The sequence below is a fragment of the Neovison vison genome, chromosome 2 (genome assembly GCF_020171115.1).
Source record: "Neovison vison isolate M4711 chromosome 2, ASM_NN_V1, whole genome shotgun sequence".
Classification (NCBI taxonomy): domain Eukaryota; kingdom Metazoa; phylum Chordata; class Mammalia; order Carnivora; family Mustelidae; genus Neogale; species Neogale vison.
This window is the reverse complement of record NC_058092.1, coordinates 150805790-150823496: the sequence shown is the minus strand read 5'-3', so window position 1 is coordinate 150823496 and position 17707 is coordinate 150805790. Positions and strand designations below refer to the sequence as shown.

The following is a 17707-nucleotide window of genomic DNA, read 5'->3' as shown; positions in this document are numbered from 1 at the left end:
GGGGAGAGCCTCCCCTCCCTAAACCTCTTGCTGCTGGGCCCGTTTTGTGGGGCCGCTGCCAGTGTGGAGCCCAGCATTGGTCACGGTCCTGTGCGTCGAAGCGACAGGGGCTGTTCCGGTGCGACACCCTCGGGGAATCCAGCAGGGGTAGGGCGGCTGCCCCTCGAGTGGATCCCAGGGTGGTCAAGGGGCCCTGGCAGTGCCGCATCGTCCTGCATGTGTCATGCTCTGCAGGGTTGCCGTTGACTGCAGGGGAAGTGGGAGGAGGAGCAGCCCCTGCAGCAGACAGGGGAGACGACGGGAAGGCTGCTGTCCCGCCCAGTGCCAGGTGGGCCCAGTCCCAGGTGGGCCCAGTCTCCCCACACAACGGACTGTTGTGGGCCCAGGTGGTTGCCTCGTGCTTCAAGTGTCCGTCATTGGCAGGGCCCGGGCAGCCAACTCTGGGTTTGGCGGCCGACTCAGAGGGTCCTCTCGTCTCGTCCTCGGGGCTCCAGTGCCGTCCTCGGGTGGGCTGCCCTGAAGTCTTCTCTTTGGCCTTCGGAGGTCAGGCGTAAGAGAGCCGTCCCTGCAGGCGTGTTTCCTTGTGTGCTCATGCCGAATCCTCCTCCGGGCCCAAATCGGAGCCGCAAGTGGGGCCCCAGGGCCCTCCTGGCTCCCTTTGTCGGAGCACCCCAGGAGCCTCTGGTGCCTCGGGGTGGTGGGCACACTGTCCTGTGGCGCAGCTGTGGAGACAACGGGGGGAGTGGTGTGAGATAGCGAGTGGCGTGTGGCCTGGGCCAGGTCTTATCAGAGGCCTGTGGGGTTTTGCGGGACGTGTGTTCTGAGGTGTTGAGGTGGAGGTTTCCCTGCAGGACCCACACGTGACCTGAAGAAAGGGGAATTTCCCCTGGGCCCCCTGGGGCTGAATGAAGGCTACACTGCCAGGGTCCCTCAGGCCCCTTCCCTGAGCGTCCTCCTCCATGACGGCGGGGTCCTCCTCCTGCTGGGCTGTCCCTTCCCCAGCCTCTCTGAGAACCCTGGACGTGCCCTTCTCTGTGGGGGGAGCCTTTGCCCACACGAGTGTTGCAGGTGGCGTGGCAGAGACCACATGCTCCCGACTCCCACGGGAAGTGAGTTCGCACAGTCCACGGGCTGTGGGCGGGTGTTGGGCGAGGTGGGAGCAGGCAGGGTGGCCTTTCCCTGGTGGGTCTCCCCTGCCGACTGAGGGATCGAGGAGAGTCTCTAGAGTATGAAACTCACAAAGCAAAATGGTGCCATGAGGGGACCCACTACCTCCCACGAGGCGTCTTGTCGGCTCGGGGGACTGGAGGTGTTGGTCAGATCATATGGGAGTGTCTGGTGGACATGACTCAGCTGGAGACCGGGCCCAACTCCGTGCCCACAGGGATGCAGCGCTGGGAGGGGTGAGCTGTCCTGCTCCTGTGAGCCCGGGGGCCTGTCTCGTTTGCTCATTTCTCACGTGCCTGAAGTGGGAGAGGAGGCCACCCCACCACTGTCTCTTCGCGACTAGTGTCGTCCGGGAGCAAGCGGTCTGCTGACTTTTGCAGGGTGAGAGGGCAAGGCTTGGGTCGTGCAGAGGGAGGGACTCAATGGGGGGCGTGGAGCCCTTTGCCAGAAGGTCACCGTGCCTAGGCTGCCTAGGGTCCAGTCCCTCCAGGCGGCCAGGACGACAGTCCCCAACCATCACAGGGAGTTGCACAGATCAGGTGGAGGTTCCCCGTGGGATGTTCTCAGGGCTTCCTGGTGCCTGCAGGGACTGGGACCTTCCTCTCCTCTCCTCTTTGTGGTCAGAGGCTAGGGCATCACCCCGGGTTTTGTGCGGTTTGCCGAGGTACCCACAACAGGGACGGGGCAACGAGGGAGAACATGTGTCCATGTTCACCGGCCTTTTTTCCTGCCTGCCTCACCCCGTTCCCGAGTCCTCCTCTTCTTCTGCTTCCCTTGTCGTTTGCACCATGTCCACCGAAGGGAAGCTTCTCGAGAGCTGAGAGCAAGAGCAGAACTGGGTATAAGCAAAGACTCCCCGGCATCAGAGAACCAAGTGGGGACACCCACGCCCAGCCTCCCTTCCCGAGAGCCCTCCAGCCAGGTGAGCCGTGCCCTGCCGACTCCCAGCCCTCCTCTCTGCTCTGCTGTCCGGGGCTGCTTCCCAGAGTCAGCGGTGAGGGGTCAGGGTGATGGTAGTAAAGGGGTGAGGAGGGCTTCGCAGGGATTTCATGCAGCAGTTCCGATGCAAAGCCCGAGTGCCTGCCAGAGACGAGGGCCTTCAGGGTTGCCATTGTCACAGCAGGGAAAGGGGAAGAGCTGGGAGGAGGCGCTTATGGACAGAGGAGAGAGGAAGCCCAAGAGATGGAGGTGAAAGTGAATTACAGGCGCAGGGTGGCTCCTTTCGTCGGAATTGTTGTCTTCCGTGGAATCCTTCTCCGGGTCAGAGAGCAGCGAGGATGCTGGGGTTGGCCGTGAGAGAGGACAAAGGGAGTCAGTGCAGCTGGCCACCCACGGCCTGCTGCTCTGGGGATGCTGGGCTCTGCCCTCAGTGGGGTGCGTCGCAAGCTCCGAGTCCTCCCTGGCCTTGGTCGCTTGATCTCCGCAGGGTACAGGGGAATCTCTGTTTGCCCACCTGCTCCTCCCACCTCCGATTCTCTCCCAGACCCGGAAGCCTGGCTGTGTGATCCTTTCCCCCCAGGAGGCTGTCACTGTCCCTAAGACTGCCTCTGCGGGACTTTGTCTTCCTCTGTCCTTGTTCCTGTCCTTCCCTGCTCTCCTCCTTCCTCCTCCTCCTCCTCCCCTAGAGATGCTCCATGTCCTTCCCCCTGCCAAGCTCCACCAGTCCTATTGTTGTCCAGGAGGGGGCAACCAAGGAAAGAGAGGAGATATCCTGGGTCCCCCGGAATCAATCCCCCGATCCGTCTCTGCCGGGAGCAGCTGTCCTGGGTCTGGGATTGCTGGGGAAGTGCAGGGAGAGATGGCCCACCACCTCCCCACAGCCCATGTCTGCCCAGGGACGGGGATAACCTTCCCAGGGACGTGTTTCAGGGAACTCAGTGCCCTCTGTTTCCCTAAGTGTTACAGAGGTTGAATGGAGACGGAGCATGGGAGATTGTGCATGCGCCCTCAGCTGTTCAGGGCAGCCCTGGAAAACGTCCAGCGGTGTGGTCACTGAAACACAGGATTCCTGCCAGTTCTCCTGCTGAGGCTTGCCGGGAATGGACGGGGCCGGGGTGTGTGTAGGGCCCTGGGCAGGCCTGAGGAACGTTTGCCGTTGGGGCATGCCTAGGGAGTGGGGAGCATGGCCAGGGCTGTAAGCCGGCGAGGTGGGTTTGTGAGAGGAACCGTGACTCCCTGGCCCTGCTCCCAAGAGGCTCTGTGCTATGCCTCGACGCCAGCTGGTGAGAGGTAGAGAGGACCCGGGGCAGCAAGTGTGTGAAGCAGGTCCCGCAGCCCCTTCACACAGGCCCGGGGGACCGTGGCCCACGAAAGGGGTTCACCAGGGCAGCTGCATGGGGGCGTCCCGCCCTTGGGAACATGTCCACAGGTTAGACTCGGCTGGGGTGTGAAGGCTGGCAGAAGCTCCGATTTACGGGAGCATGTGGAGTGAACCCAGGGGAAGTACGCTTTCCCTTCTGCAGCTCTGGGAGTCCCCTTGAAGGTACAGCAGCTTGGAGAGAACCGGGACGGTTTGGTAGTGGAGGTTATGAGGGAGAGAATTTAGACCCGTCTTCCACCTCCTGGCTCAGACCAGAGCGTACTGTCGCGGTTCTCTTGCCCAGGAGAGTGCGGTTGGGGCTGCAAGTCCTGAGCATGACCAGGTCTGGGCCCGTGCCAAGAAAGATGCAGAATCTCTTGTGCACCATTCCCGAGAGGCCATGAGCAAAGAGGCCAAGCTTTGACATGTGGCAGCGGCCAAGGGAGGCACGAGCAGCTTTGATGGAAAAGATCCTTCAAGGAGCCGCGCAAGGAGTCCAGTGGTGATGATAAACCCAGCCTACCCTAAAGGCCCGTGGACACTTGGCCTGTTCTTTTCATCCCGAAACCGTGACATGAGCAAATCATGCCTGTGCCAGAGCATCCCTTTCCTTGGTGGTTTTTGACCCACCTTCTTCATTCTCTGGAGCGGCCGGGGCAACCCCATGTTCCCAGGAGCCATGTCCCAGTGTTCCCCTCCTCGGTGCCGTTCCCTACCTGAAGAGACTTCATCGTCACTGGTGGAGTAGTCCTCGATGCTCTCTACCAGTAGGTCTGTAAGAACTGAAAGAGGAGCAATGCCGTTAGGAGAGAAACCGCCTCACCCCTTCATCCCAAGTGCGTTGCGATGTCTCTGGGCCATGCGGCATCTGCCTGACCCTTCTGCTGTGCTGTCAGAGGTTCACGGGGCTGGTGGAGCCGGAGCCCTTGGAGGAGACGGGGATTGGAGTTTCCTGCCTTCTAATGACGCTGCAGCAGTCACCTCAGTGTCAGTTCTGCATGCCCATGACCGCTGTCCCCTCCCAGCGCGACCATCGGAATCTCCAGTCGTTATGGGACTCTTGACGTGTGGCTAGTGGGAGTGAGCAACTGGACATTTTCATTCCCTTGATGATTTCCGTGTACTGCACTGAGAATATAAATGACTGTGTATGATGGATACTAGACAGACTCTTTCCTGGATCACTCAGCACTAGACACCAACCAGGAGCGAGAGACAAGGCCTGCTCTCCTGCGTATTTCTCGGGCATCAGTGGCTGGCCTGATACGGACGTTGATCAAGGGAAGACGTTCCCGGACTCTCACACACGCACCAGGCGCTGCTGGAGGTCTTTGGACCCGAGGAGATTAAGGTGAAGCCCCAGTTCCTAGATAAATGGGGAACGGATTCCGTGCAGCACTGATCTAAAGCATACAATGTGATGCTCTCGGGACAGAGAAGCTGCTAGAATAGATAAGGGAACCATAAAGGAACACAACGAGCCACGACGTTTCTGAATATGAAGAAGTCGGTGGTGGGTCTCTAGAAGCTGACCTTCCAATACCTTGGATGACTCCCCTGAGCCAACAGGAGGGTGCTGGCATACAAAGAGGCAGGGGCACCTGGGAGCGGAAGAGAAATGCCCAAGGAAGTGCGCTCATGTTGGCATCACGATGCTTCCCAAGAGGAGCCCAGAAAAAGCAACCTTTTCTGAAACAGCGAACAGAGTGAAAAGGCAAGCCACAGACTGGAGACCCCCTTGGCAATCCTTATTTCAGAAAAGGTGTGTTCACTGACAAAAAGGAAAAACAAGAAAGAAAACCAACCAAACAAAAGAAGACCGGGATTTCACCAAATGAAAGAATCGAGAAAAAGACTGGAATAGTCTGTGCTGCGAAGGGAAAGAATGACTCGGCCCTCAGACAGACATTGTTCGAAAAGATGCTCAATGTAAGGCATCGTGAGGGCAATGCGAATGCAACGGATGTTGAACTGTGGCGTTGTCCGTTAGGGACCCAAACCAGGAATTCAAGCCCAGGACCCATGTGGGAAGGAGGCAGAAAATTGGAGACTCTGGATGCAATTCGTGGAACGCAGAACTGGTGCAACTACCCTGGAAAAGCCCGTTGAGTGTCCTCGGAGAGCAGCGAAAGGTACTCCCGTGGATCCCGTGCATGCGAGTGAGAAAGAGAGATGTTGGAACAACAGATTCTGTTCCAATCCATGTTTCTCATGAGAGAAAGTCTTGTCGGCTGCCAAAGAACCCTGAAACCCTGATTTGGCTCTGTTTCCATTTCCAGGCACTGAACTCCCTTGAGTTGTCTATTGGCCCAAACCTTCTGAATCTAACAAGGCCCTCTTGCATGGACAGATGGCGAGCGAAATGGGTGGTGATTGTCCTGTCACCCCTGTTGAGGTCTGAGGTTCTCTTTGGCCACCCTGCGATGCACAGAGCACCCTTTGTTCCTGCATGGAGGGGGCCCAGGTGCCCCCAGTGACGCTCAGTCCCTGAAGACCACCTCATTCCCCCTTGGATAGGACACCTTTTGGACCCACCTCCAAGAGCCCCAGCAAGGACCAGTGGTGGGTGTGGGATTTCCCTGGGAGAAGGCCAGTTGCATTCTTAGACACAGTATCTGCAGGGAAATGGTAGAAATGGTTTCTCCATGGAGAAACACGGAGTGAATTGGCCCCATCTGTTCCCTGGCCACTGGCCCTTTGTGCGGGTCATCCCCGAATGGGCTGTTGCACGCAGGTGCCCTGGAAGGCGCCTGCAGAAGGGAGGAAGTGTGTCCCAGCACTCAGTGCTTCCCATGAGGTTGGGAAGACGCATCGTGGGGCCTCTGATGCAGAGACGTGTGTGTGAGTGCAGTGTGAAGAGGGAGGTGATGTGACCATGCTTGCCCGAGACCTACCTTGGCGGGAGAGCCCCATGGACACTGACTCAGTAACAGTGGAAAAGACACACTTGTGTCTTCGGGGCACAGTCTAGCCCTTCCTAGTTAGCGACGGGATTTGTTTTCTGGGGGAACTGATGTGTATTTGCAAGGAAAGAACAGCTCTTTCAATTGTAGGTGTTGAAGAGTTTTCCCATGAATGGACGTTCATGACGTGACAGGGATGGGAAACGTCCTTGAGACCATGGACACCATTAATCGCCATTTTGAGAGGACCAGACACATTCAAGAGCAGAGCATTCACCCACCTGACACACATACACCAACCCTGAGAATCCCAGCACAGGGATTCCCATGGAAACAGACCTCGTGCCCAGCACCCGATCCTACGGCACCTAAGAGCAGCACGGTAGCTTCCGGGGGCAGGGTCACGAGGCCACGGGTCTCGGTCCGGAACATGACCCTTAGTCTCGTTGCAACAGGATCTGGATTCTGGGTGGCTCTCAAGATGGAACCTGCAAGCAAGCCCCACCTTGCTCTAAAGCAGTGAGTGACTCTAGAGGACAGCATACTTACCACTCTCCCTTTCCAGCAGGGCCACCTGCGATTTCAGAAAAGAAAACATGATGAACACCAAGTCCTGCCTCGTCCTGTGTGCCCAGCTCTTTTGGTCTCTTGGTGATAGGCAGGGTCATGGGCAGTGATACGGAATCCACCTAGAGGTCACATGCCCTGGGTCCATCAGGTGGCCCGGCGGTGTCAGTAGCACCCGTGAACAAACTCACGACCCTGTGGACTGGAACCGAACCTGCCGTTTCCTGCAGGGTCTTTGGAATGGGGTGTCCCTGGCTAAGAGTCACTCCCTCAAGAGTCTCCCCACCAAGGACATTGTACGTGCTGCGGTGTTCAGATCTGATTGCGAGTATCAGAGAAACAAGGGATGTTGTACCTCACCCGAAGAAAGGCTAACTTACCACCTTGGTGAACAATGGGGCCTCTCCCTCTCTGCTGTCCACGTCAAGGTCATCATCCACGCTAGCCAGGGAATCTAGGTGGATACACACAGAGAGTGTCGGGACCCCGATGGAACTCTTCGGGAATCGCTCGGGGAGCTTTGCTTGGCGTGCACATGTGGACAAGAGTGTGGAGGTGGGGAGCTCATCAGTATGGACTGAGCTGCTGTGGGCCCTTCCTGGATGGAGGATGAAAGGTCCAGGAGAGGAGCAGGGACGTGAATAGAAACTCTGCCTCCCATTGGAGCTCCACGGCCTGGAGTTACTGTGAAAGAGTCCATCTCCAAGGCACACCTACTGCCTGCCCCCAAACCTGCACCACCTAAGAGCAGCGCAGTAGTTTCCGGGGACAGGGCCATGAGGCCACGGGTCTTTCCCCAGAAAATCCCTTTCTGTTACTCTGACCCTTCTTCTCAGTCCCGCCGGATCTGGAATCAGGGTGGTTCTCATCGTGGAGCCCGCGAGGAAGCCCAGACCTTGGCCCTTTTCCAGGTTGCTGCAAACAAGTGAGTGACTCTAGAGTACAGAATACTTACCGCCATCCCCTTCCAGCAGGGACACCTGTGATTTCAGAAAGGAAAACAGTATGAACATCATATCAGGCTTTGTCCTGTTTGCATGGCTCTTTTGTTCCCTGGGGGATGGGAGGAAGCCAGATGGGGCAGTGTGCTAGAGGCCCGTGAGCCCGAAAGTATGACGAGCAAAACGAGTCCTCCACAGGTGCGCCCAGTCTTCCTAGAGGTCCCCCGTTCCGGGTCCCACTGGACAAAATAGGTGGCAAGGAGGAATAGCTGCTACCCGTACCCAAGCTCCCTGCCCTCCAGATGGTAGGTGATCCTGCTGTGGTTGTCCCCGCCCCCCGGCAATGCCATCGGGGTTAGGTAGCTTTTGGTAACAGATTCTCTCTCAAACTTCTCCCTCCCCTGTCAATTGTGCATGCTGAGATTTTTTTTTATGTAACCTTGATTTAAAAAGCCAGAAGACTTTTGTGTCTCCCCCAAAGAAAGGCCAACGTACCACTCTGGTGAAAAACGGGGCGTCTTCCTTTGTCATTTCTTTTGAATGTTCCCCCGCCTGTCCATCCAGCAAAGCTAGGGAGAGATCCAGAGAATGGTCAGTCCACCGGTGGGGCTCGGCAGGAAGAGCTCAGGGAGTTTCGCTTGGGGTGGGCGTGCCCGGGAGTGTCTGGCGACGTTGGGGTGTGTGGGTATGGACTGAGCAAGCTGCCGCTGCATCGAGAGAGGTCGGGGCAAGGAGCAGGAACGGAGGGAGAAATACTGACTCTGAACTCGAGCTACAGGGAATGGAATCAGGGTGAGCTCTTCAAGCCGAAAGAGGGTAAACACTAAGAGACACGGTCCGTTGTACTGTCGGGCAAGCTCCTCCAACCAGCGACTGTGTCGTGGTCATTGTCAAGACCGTTTCTTGGCCGCTCCCACCTATCTCTCACCTCTTCTAGGAGATTGTGTTTCTGCAGAAGAACCCTGTGTGGCAGGGTTGCATTCAATGCAAGCACAAGTACCCTAGAGGTTTCTATTTGTCCCTGAGTCATGCAGGGTCAGGAAAACCAAAGACCCAGGATTTCTACGTACTGACATCTGACCCTTCCAACAGAGTCCCCATCCACAAAGTGCTGATTCTTCCCAGTCTTCCTTTCCCGTGGCATGCGGGTGTGTCCTTGGAGTCCGCGGGACCCAGTTTCCCGGGACCCAGCTCCCCCAGTAAGGACCCGGCAAGTTCACGAGCGAGCCGAGGCCAGGCGAGAGAAGGGCACTCTCTAACCTGGCCGTGTAGCAGATTGTCAGGAAGTCGGATCGGGCCCCGAGCTAATGATGAAGCTTTCCTGGCCATTGCCATTTGCCAGTGAGCCTTCCCTCTGTGCGTTCAAGACGGGACCGTTTTTGCAAGGCTGGTGGTTCTGTTTGGGTTGACTAAAGTAGCTTCTGATTCCTTTGTGTTTTGACCCTGTCTGAGAAACGTCCCGAGCTAGGACAGATGTGGGCCCCTTCCTTTCTCCCCATCCCTGTCTGAAGAAAGGGAATCCTGAGCAACCCTCCAGGTGGAGCTGAGGTCAGCGAGGAATGCGGTGTCCTAGTGCGGTGTGTGCAGCGGGGATGAAGGAGGTTTGGTTTTGAAACTCTGACCCGTGCCCTCAAGTCCATTCAGCGGGAGATGTCTTCTGGTGAAACGCACGCAGTCCACACACCCACATGCCCGGTCCCGTCGCATCGACCCACGCGAAAACGAGCCCCAACCCTCCGACGCACCAAGCACACCGCCCGAGTGACCTACTGGTTTGCAGGGACTGTAGCACAGGGTCCTGGTTTTCTGCAGGACACTCCGTTTGTTCAGTCCGCCCCAGCCTCCGTGCCCGGGAGGAACTCAGAAGGGGAGAAGCTCTCCAGACCAGAGGAGGAGAGAAAGCCCTACCTTGTTCAGCTAGATCTGTCCCCCTAAAGGGAATGACGGGGGAATACGCATACGGGACGTATCCGGTCGCCGCCTCCTGCAGTTGGAGAAAGGGAAACCCAGTGAGGATCCCAGCACCCTGTGCACACCGTGTGCAGACATCTCTGTGCCCTTGGTGTGTGTCGTAAGGAAGCTAGATGGGATGCGGTCATTGCGTCTATGATCCAGAGGAGGAGGAAATGACCTCCCGAAACGGCTTCTGCTTGTTATGTCAGAACTCCCCCGTCCATTTTCTTCAGCAACTCCTTCCAAAGCCATTTCCCATAGACAGAATGAGCTGGTGGAAAATGCTCACGACCATCCATTGCCTAAAGCAACGGTGGTGACGTTTTCTCAGTGCCCGTCTCAATCTGCTGTCCGTTAATGGTATAAACTCACGGCAGGCTCTCAGCACCAAGGACATTGTCTCTCCCCTCTGGCATGTCCATGCTCAGATGTTCATGGAAAGAGAAATCAAACACTGGCTGTCCCTCAGAAGCACAAAATGACTTTATCGAGGTGACCGAGCGGCTCAGACATTGAAGCTTCTGCCTTCAGCTCAGGACCTGATCCTAGGGTCCTGGGATGGAGGCCCACATTGGGCACCCTGCTCGAAAGGGGAGCCTGCTTCTTCCTCTCCCTCTGCTACCCCCCTGCTTGCGCTCTCGTGCGCTCTCTGTCTGTCTGTCTGTCTGTCTCTCCCCTTCTCTGTCTTTCTGTCTTTGAAATAAATAAAAAGTTGAGGAACAATGAGTTTACCTGAGGAGGGAGAGACGGAATTTCCTCCTCGGCCCTCAAAGTAGGTAGTAGCTCTTCCACCAGGTCATCGTAGGGAGCTAGGAGGATACAGAGGCACTGTGAGGACATTGGTGAGGCTTCTCCGGATGTAGGCGGGGAGTTTGGATGGATGAGGACAGGAGTCGAGTGTGCGCGTGTAGGAGGTACGGGCCGCTCTGCTGCCGGGCCTTGTCCTCGGTGCAGAGAGGAAGGGACGGGAGAGGAGCAGGGAGGAAACGCAAACAGGGTTCTTGTCTTTCTAGCTAAAGCACCCTGATCAAAGCCAGGTAGCCAGACCTGTACATGGAAGTCTCACCTGGCTCTGTGTGTGGACCGAGTCCCCTAACCTCTCCTGACTGACGTGCCATTAAGGTGTCCTACGCTGCTGCTTTGGACATCAGCTCTGGGCCCAAGATCCCCACCTGCTGCGACTATATGCATCACGTCTCTGTAAGATTTTGCATGGCATACAAAGCAGCCTTGCTTGCCGGGCGGCATTCAACCCTCGGGAAAGGAGCCTAGTAGTTTGCTTCACTCATCCTTTGTCTTCAGAAAATCCCATGTGCAATACTGGAGAGCCCGGATATCGTAGCTTCCGTAAACAGCCAGCACCGTCGATGAGTGTGATAGATTCCTTCCACTGTTCTTGAGCTGTCCCGTGTGTGTGTGTGTGTGTGTGTGTGTGTGTGTTTCCCCTGAAGACAGTGGCTTCCCGAACACTCCCAGGTGTTCTGACCAGTGGGCAGTTGCTTACCCAGAGGAGTCTTGGAGTGTGTGCTGATAGGCTGTAGGCCTGCTTTGCAGGAGATTTGCTTCAGGGATGTTGGGTCCCACGCACACACCCACACACACAGGGCCTTCATCCCACGTGCACACAGATCACCCCTTCCCTGTGTACGAGTTCTTCTAGGCCCTCTTCGACGTGGTGACTGTGCCTCACCAGACAGTCTCGGTCAGTATCCCCCAACCCCCGTTCCTTGTTGGAACCCAGAATCAGGGGGCAGGCTTCTTTGTACTCTAGATTTCCTCCCAGAGCCACATGCTCTTAAATACGTACAGCTGTCCTTGCTCCCAGCGTCTACCTGCCTGCGATTGGGGAAAAGGAAACAGTGAGGATCCCAGCATCCTGTCCGCTGTTGGGCCAGCTCTAAGGTTTGGGGAGGACTTCAGGCAGCTAATTGGATGAGGTCCCGTGGTTGAGTCCATGTTCCCCCACCCGAGTTCAAGAGGACCGTTTGAATGATGCTGGAGCATCGTTCAATCTCCGAAGTCCATTCTGATCACCAGACAGAACGTTCTCTTTCAAGGAGAAACCTTCTCTGCTGAAGAAGGTGTTTGGTCCCATGGAGTTTGTAACTGAGGCTGTCCTGTGTCCTCACCCTTTTTGGGTCCACTGTGCGTAAAAGGCCAGACCCAGCATTCCTCCACGAGGGGAGACTGCTGCCCCCTTCCCCTGGGAGGTAAAGTGCCAGATGTTCATCCAACTCCACTGATGGAAGAAATCAAGGAAGCACCATTTCTGTCTCTGAGAAAGAGAGGTGAGTTTACGTCGGGGAGAGTTGGGGGACCTTCCTCTGTCCAGCACCTAGGAAGGTCCTTGGACTGGCCTGCCACAGGGTCTAGGAGAACAGAGAGGAGCTGGCAGGATATTGGCTGCGCTACTCAGGAATGACTCGGGGAGTTCAGTCTGCTGGATGTGGATGTGGGGCCAGAGGGAATGGACGTGAAGGGTGACCAAGCAAGGCCTGACTTGCCAGTGGGCCAACAGTGGTGGACACAGTATACAGTGGTGTACACAGAATCACAGAGGAGGGGAGCAGGATGGAAAAGGGAAATGGGGCCTTGATTTTCCAACAGAGGGGATGTCATCAGTGGGAACTCATCAGCGTCTGTCTGGGAAACACTCAAGACACCCTGGTTTTCAGGGCGCAGTCCCCTGAGCCCTCCTGCCCTCTGTGAAACGAAGCCAGCTTGCTGCTTCTTCAGCTGGTCATGGGGCCTGTTCCGTGCACCTCTGCTGTGTGACCCTATCAGTCCTCTGACGTGCCTTGGTGTAGTGGGTTTTTCTGTGATGGGATCTTAAGTACTGGGGATGGTTGTATTTGTTAGTACGTGTCCGTTCAGTGACACTGCTGACATCCGTGATGCTTTGTAGACCGCACTGCCATCTACGGGGAAAACGTTGCCATCCTATCTCATGGCACCTCTGTACCCATGACATGCCCGGCCCTCCCCCTTTCCTCCCTGCATCGTCCCTTGTACTTTCTGGGTCTACGAATGTCCCTACTCGAGTGTCCTCAAAGCCTGGGATCATGTCGTGTACCTCTTTCCTTGTGTGCTTGCTTTCAAAATGCGTGTTAGGTTTCCAGGGTCCATCTGTTTCGTAAAATACTGGAAACCTTTGTTTCTTCTTACGCTTGAATTGCACTCCATGATGTGTATGGATGCCATGGAATGTGTTCTTTCCTCCCATGATGGATTTGGGGGCAGTGCCTGTCTGGGGCTATTGGGAACCCAGCTGTGTGAGACTTTAGTCCGCAGATTTCTGTCTGTTTCTAGAATGAGAAGACGTCCCCCAGTGCATTGGCCGCATGTGTAGAACGGTAACCACGTGGAATGGACTGGGTACTTGAGTTCCCCAAATGTGGTGAGGTCGTTTTGTTCCTTTGAAGGTACGTAGCACACCCATGTAAGATGTGGCTAATGGGCGGAAGTGGAGGGGGGACATCCTGAAACCTCCTGTCCTATTCTGGTCCATTTTTCTGTTCAGCATTCCTGGCGGAAAACATAGTCTCTTCCTTCCTACACATCTAAGAACCATGTTTCCTGGGGAGACCCGTAGGGACCTGTGTGTTCCAGAAAGACCTAAGATCCATCCCTTCAGCTAGTAGACACTTTTTTCCTGTGCCCCTTAAATCCAGTTTGAATGAGGATCTCATCGTGACTTGTGGACTTAAAAGGGGACGGACGGACGCCATAGAGAGAAATGGCTACCAGTGAAATCAGAGGAAAATGTGTCTCAGCAGTTTTAAAAGCTTTGATTATGTCTGTGCTACTGAACAAAAGAATGCGTCTCCAATCAACGTAATGAGTCAATCCCCAAGGTACCTACTTTCCTCGGTGTCCTCGATGATGTAGACATCATCGTGCAAGTTGAATCGGACTCTCTTCTTGCGGCGTCGTCGTCGTCGTCGTCGTCGTGGTGGAGGGGTTGGAGTGGTTGGGGGCGGCTCCACATCTTCAGAAAGACACTCCCCACAGATTTCTGGGAGATGCACAGAAAAAGAGAGCAGTGTCGGCACCTTGTCGTCAGAAGCCCGTAGGGGGATTGGACATCCTTCCCTTCTAGTCCATCTGTCTCCTGCCCCTACTTGCCAGCTGCCCAGCAGGCATTCCTCCCGCCAGGTGGGACTTAGGAAGGGGTCGCCGTGTGCTGTGCTCTGAATTCCGCCCCCTCCCACACCCACAGGTTCTCTGGGCAACGGCTTGTATGGAGCAGAGACAGGACAGAAACACAACAGAGCGCCGTGAGCACGCGTGATGGCCTGGGTCACATCCATTGAGCAGCCACACCTACCCGAGAGTGTTCCCCAGAACACTCTGTGCCCCGTTTCCCTGCCCTCCGGCCTAGACGTGAGTGTGCCGCCACGGTGTCCCAAGTGATTGAGTCCAAGGAGTGCGTGGGACCTAGGGGAGGACGGGATGCTTCCCAGCCGCTCGGCAGGTGTTGAGGAAGGGACCGCCTAGGGACTCAGCTAGACGGCTGGCTGTGGGTGAAGCCACAGTGGAGGACAGTGGAGTTGCCATCCTGATGAAGGATGGATCTGGGACAGGAAAGTCATCGTTTCCCTGTGGCCGGAGATCCCCGAGCCCCTGACACCAACCCACGGCCCCTGATAAAAGGTCCTGAAGCCCTGAACTAAGAGCTGCCCTCACAATCTGAAATCCCTCTGTGCCAGTGTGTCTCTAGGGGAGAGCGAGGGCCACGAGACCAGCCTCAGTCCTCACTCACCTCTGTGTTTGGGGCCCCGACATCAACTAGGTGGCGGTTTCTGCCGAATAGGGCCCTACTGAAGGACCAGGAACGGGTAGCATGAGCCACGTTCCCTCACTTCTCTGCAAGGTCAGCCCAGTCGCCCAAGGCCGTCCTGAAGGCCAGTTGCAGTCCAGGCTCCTGGGGTTCTGCTTGGCTCCCAAACTGATTCAGACTCCCTACGGTCACATAGGACGCCGCCGAGAACTCGCTTGCCTTGAGCTCGCGAGTCCCGAGGAGCAGTCGATGGTAGGAACAGACATGAAGGTGGCCATGTGGGGGGGTTGGTTTCAGGAAGGAGACGGATGATGCTGAGGGGCCCCTTGCTTTGCGGACTGCTCTGGGGAGCCTGGATGGACGTGAGGCTACCCTGGCTGGACTGAGTCCCTCCCTGCTCTCTCATTCTTCGCCAGTCTACCGTCTACTCTCAGGTCTCTTGATCCCCTCTGGAGACTGTCGGTTTAGCGGACAGTCTCCTGTCTCCCTCCCTAGGCCGGGCCTGGAGAACCCAGCCCAGCAGTACCTTTGAGAGCAGCAGACAGTCCACCGTGCAGCTGCCGTGTGTTCCGTCCACCCACCCGGTGGCACAGCCCATTCCCGTGCACTCCCAGGGATCAGGCAGACGGCCCGGGAAACCCTGCACATCAACCCATGAGAACACCGCGCTATTCTCCAGTGTCTCTCCTTCTAAAAACAGCTGCATTTCGACCGCTGACCTTTCCTCTCCGATTTTGTCATGTCCATCGGGAAGAGGAGACCAGCAATTCGTTCCCCTCAAGTGTGGTGCCTGGGTCGCCCCAAGGTTCTCCTGACCCAGGGACAGCAGTGTGGCGTGTGACCTGTGTGTTGTCCCTGTAGGACTGTGTCCGAAATGGGCATTTAGAAAGAGTACGGTTTTCTGAACGTCGAAGCGCTTTAAGGAAGGGAGCTTTCCCACGAAATCCCAGTGAAACCACCCAAACGAACAAACACGGGCATCAAACCGGGGGCGGGTGGTGGATCAGAGGGTGGAGAGGAAAAGCCAAAGAGAAGAAGCCGGTCTCTGTATGAGGGAGGCAGCCAGCTCCAGAGAAGAGAACTGAGAAAATCGATAGGCACATACCCGTACAACAGCAGCTGAGATTCCCCATCGTCGGGACTGTTAGTCCTGTTCACCCAACCGCCAGGGGCTTGGATCACAGAGTGACAGTTGAAATGGAACGTTGGATGCGTGTCATCAGGTCACCGTGGCGATGGCTCATGACAGAACTCTGAGGGTGAAGGCATCCTGCACGCTGCCGGGTCATGGAGGGAAGTGGGTTGGGGAGGGGTCAATGGATGATGGGCATAAGACACTTGTTGTGGTCAGCTCTGAGTGGTTGGAGAGAAGTGATGAGTCCCCGAGTTGTACTGTAGAATGCAATACTGCGCGGTACGTTAACTACCTGCATTTTTGGACATTCCAAAAAGGAGACTCCTGAGGGCACCTAGGAGACTGAAATGTTCATTTTACTCTCTGTTACTCTGGAAAACTCCTGCATTTATATGAGATTGTTTCACAAAGTCTCTCCAGGAGTTCTTGGTGGCTCAGTGGGTTAAGTCAAAGATAGTTTAATGAAGTCAAAGATAGTTTCTTATTTAAAGACCTTTGGAAAGTTGTAAGAAACAAACATTAAACATTTATGTTTTATCTTGCCTTCAACACCCCCATCTCTTTTTTCCAGAGGTTTCTTGGATTTTCTGACCTCAGGGGATTAATAGTGTTCACAGGAAAACAGATTAACAACGTGGCTTGAGATTTTTAATTTTTAATTTTTCCCACCTCAGTTCTGAAAAAGCCGTAGTGTTTCCTCCTTTAGGTTACTGTTAAATGTGAAACTCATCTTCTCATGTTTTTAATTTTTCTGTGTCACAGAACCTAAATTGGCAATCGGTCAAGAAGAAACAAATGTTTACATTCACTCAGTGACGAGTATCCTGTGTAAGCTCACCATCTGTCGGAGCCACACATGGACACGTAAGTATCTTGTATGTGGAGCTGTGTAGGCAGGTAAATCCAGGAACTGCAAGGCAGGCCAAGTCTCTTCTAACTTCCTCCTTCCTTCGTCCTGAGCTCTCCCTCCCCCACTAAGAGCAGAAAATGAACACATCCCAGGTGAGCTTTATGTTTGTTTATTTCCACTTTGTTTTAAAATGAGTGTTCTAAAATATGAAAGGATTCATATTTTTAAAACAAAAAAATCGAGGAGCTCCTGGGTGGCTCAGTGGGTTAAAGCCCCTGCCTTTGGCTCAGGTGATGATCCCAGGGTCCTGAGACAAGCCCCATGTTGGGCTCCTTGCACAGCAGGGAGCCTGCTTCTCCCTCTGCCCCTCACCCTGCTCGTGTGCTCATGCTCTCTCTGTCTCACTCTCTCATTCTCTCTCTCTCTGTCAAAAAATAAATAAAATATTAAAGATAAATAAAAGACTCACATGATTAGGTCAGGCCCACCCAAGTAAGTCTTCCTTTTAGACCAAAGTCAACTGATTAAAGGATCTCTTTTATACTTGCAAAATCTGTTTTGCCGTAGAATGTATCACAATCACAGGGACTTAAGTCTCTTCCATTTAAGAGGAGTTTATGTCACGTTGTTGGATCCATTGGAGGTCGTCATCTTAGATTCTGCCTACCATAATTAGTGTGAGTTTATCCATTCTGTTTTCCAAGGTAGTTTTGGTTATTCTTGGCCATTCAAGATTCTATGTAAGTCTGAGAATAAACGTATCAGTTTCCACAAAAATATCTGCTAAGATTTTAATTCTGATTGTCTTGAATTTATAGGCCAATTTGTGGAGAAATGAGATATTTTTGTAATATTCAATTGTCCAAGCCATGAATATAGTATATTCATTTACTTAGGTATTCTTTGTTTTTTTTTTTCTTTTGTTTGTTTGTTTTTTTTTCTCAATAATACCTTATACATTTCTGGAAAATAGTCTTGTTTTTCCTATTAACCAGTTTTTAGTGTATGACATGAACATTGATCAGCTGTTTGTTTCGATAACCTGGGAATGATATGTCTCTGTTTCTTCTTGCTATATTTTCCACAGTGGTCATTTTATAAATGGGTGGTAT

At 54.6% G+C, this 17707-nt stretch overlaps 2 protein-coding genes across 3 annotated transcripts in view; one reads left to right on the top strand and one right to left on the bottom strand.

The window, feature by feature from the left end:
• LOC122900567 (zinc finger protein 37A-like) overlaps nucleotides 1-17707 on the top strand; it is a 33045-nt gene that overhangs the window by 12753 nt on the left and 2585 nt on the right. Inside the window, exon 1 of one of the 2 annotated variants that reach the window (XM_044239313.1) lies at nucleotides 16523-16609. The exons of the other annotated variant lie outside the window; for it this stretch is intronic. The gene's annotated coding sequence lies outside the window, so the exon portion shown is untranslated. Of the gene's footprint in view, nucleotides 1-16522; nucleotides 16610-17707 lie in introns of those variants that run through there. 2 annotated transcript variants of the gene reach the window in all.
• On the bottom strand, nucleotides 371-15743 carry LOC122899225. The gene is made up of 10 exons (XM_044236812.1): nucleotides 15716-15743; nucleotides 13693-13845; nucleotides 10563-10639; nucleotides 9786-9861; nucleotides 7317-7534; nucleotides 6919-6943; nucleotides 4183-4248; nucleotides 2371-2447; nucleotides 1908-1984; nucleotides 371-722 (listed from the first exon to the last, which is right to left on the bottom strand). The coding sequence occupies exons 1-10, from the start codon at nucleotides 15741-15743 to the stop codon at nucleotides 590-592; spliced, it is 930 nt and encodes a 309-aa protein (XP_044092747.1). The 3' UTR covers nucleotides 371-589.

What these genes read in the sequence shown, in the direction of transcription:
- LOC122899225 (XM_044236812.1), bottom strand. Translation starts at nt 15,743, where the DNA reads ATGGGGAATCTCAGCTGCTGTTGTACGG. An exon ending in CATCGAGGACACCGAGGAAA is followed by an intron (nt 10,640 to 13,692) that starts GTAGGTACCTTG and finishes GTATCCTCCTAG; the next exon opens with CTCCCTACGATGACCTGGTG. An exon ending in GACAGATCTAGCTGAACAAG is followed by an intron (nt 7,535 to 9,785) that starts GTAGGGCTTTCT and finishes TCCTCCATCCAG; the next exon opens with GAAGGGCCCACAGCAGCTCA.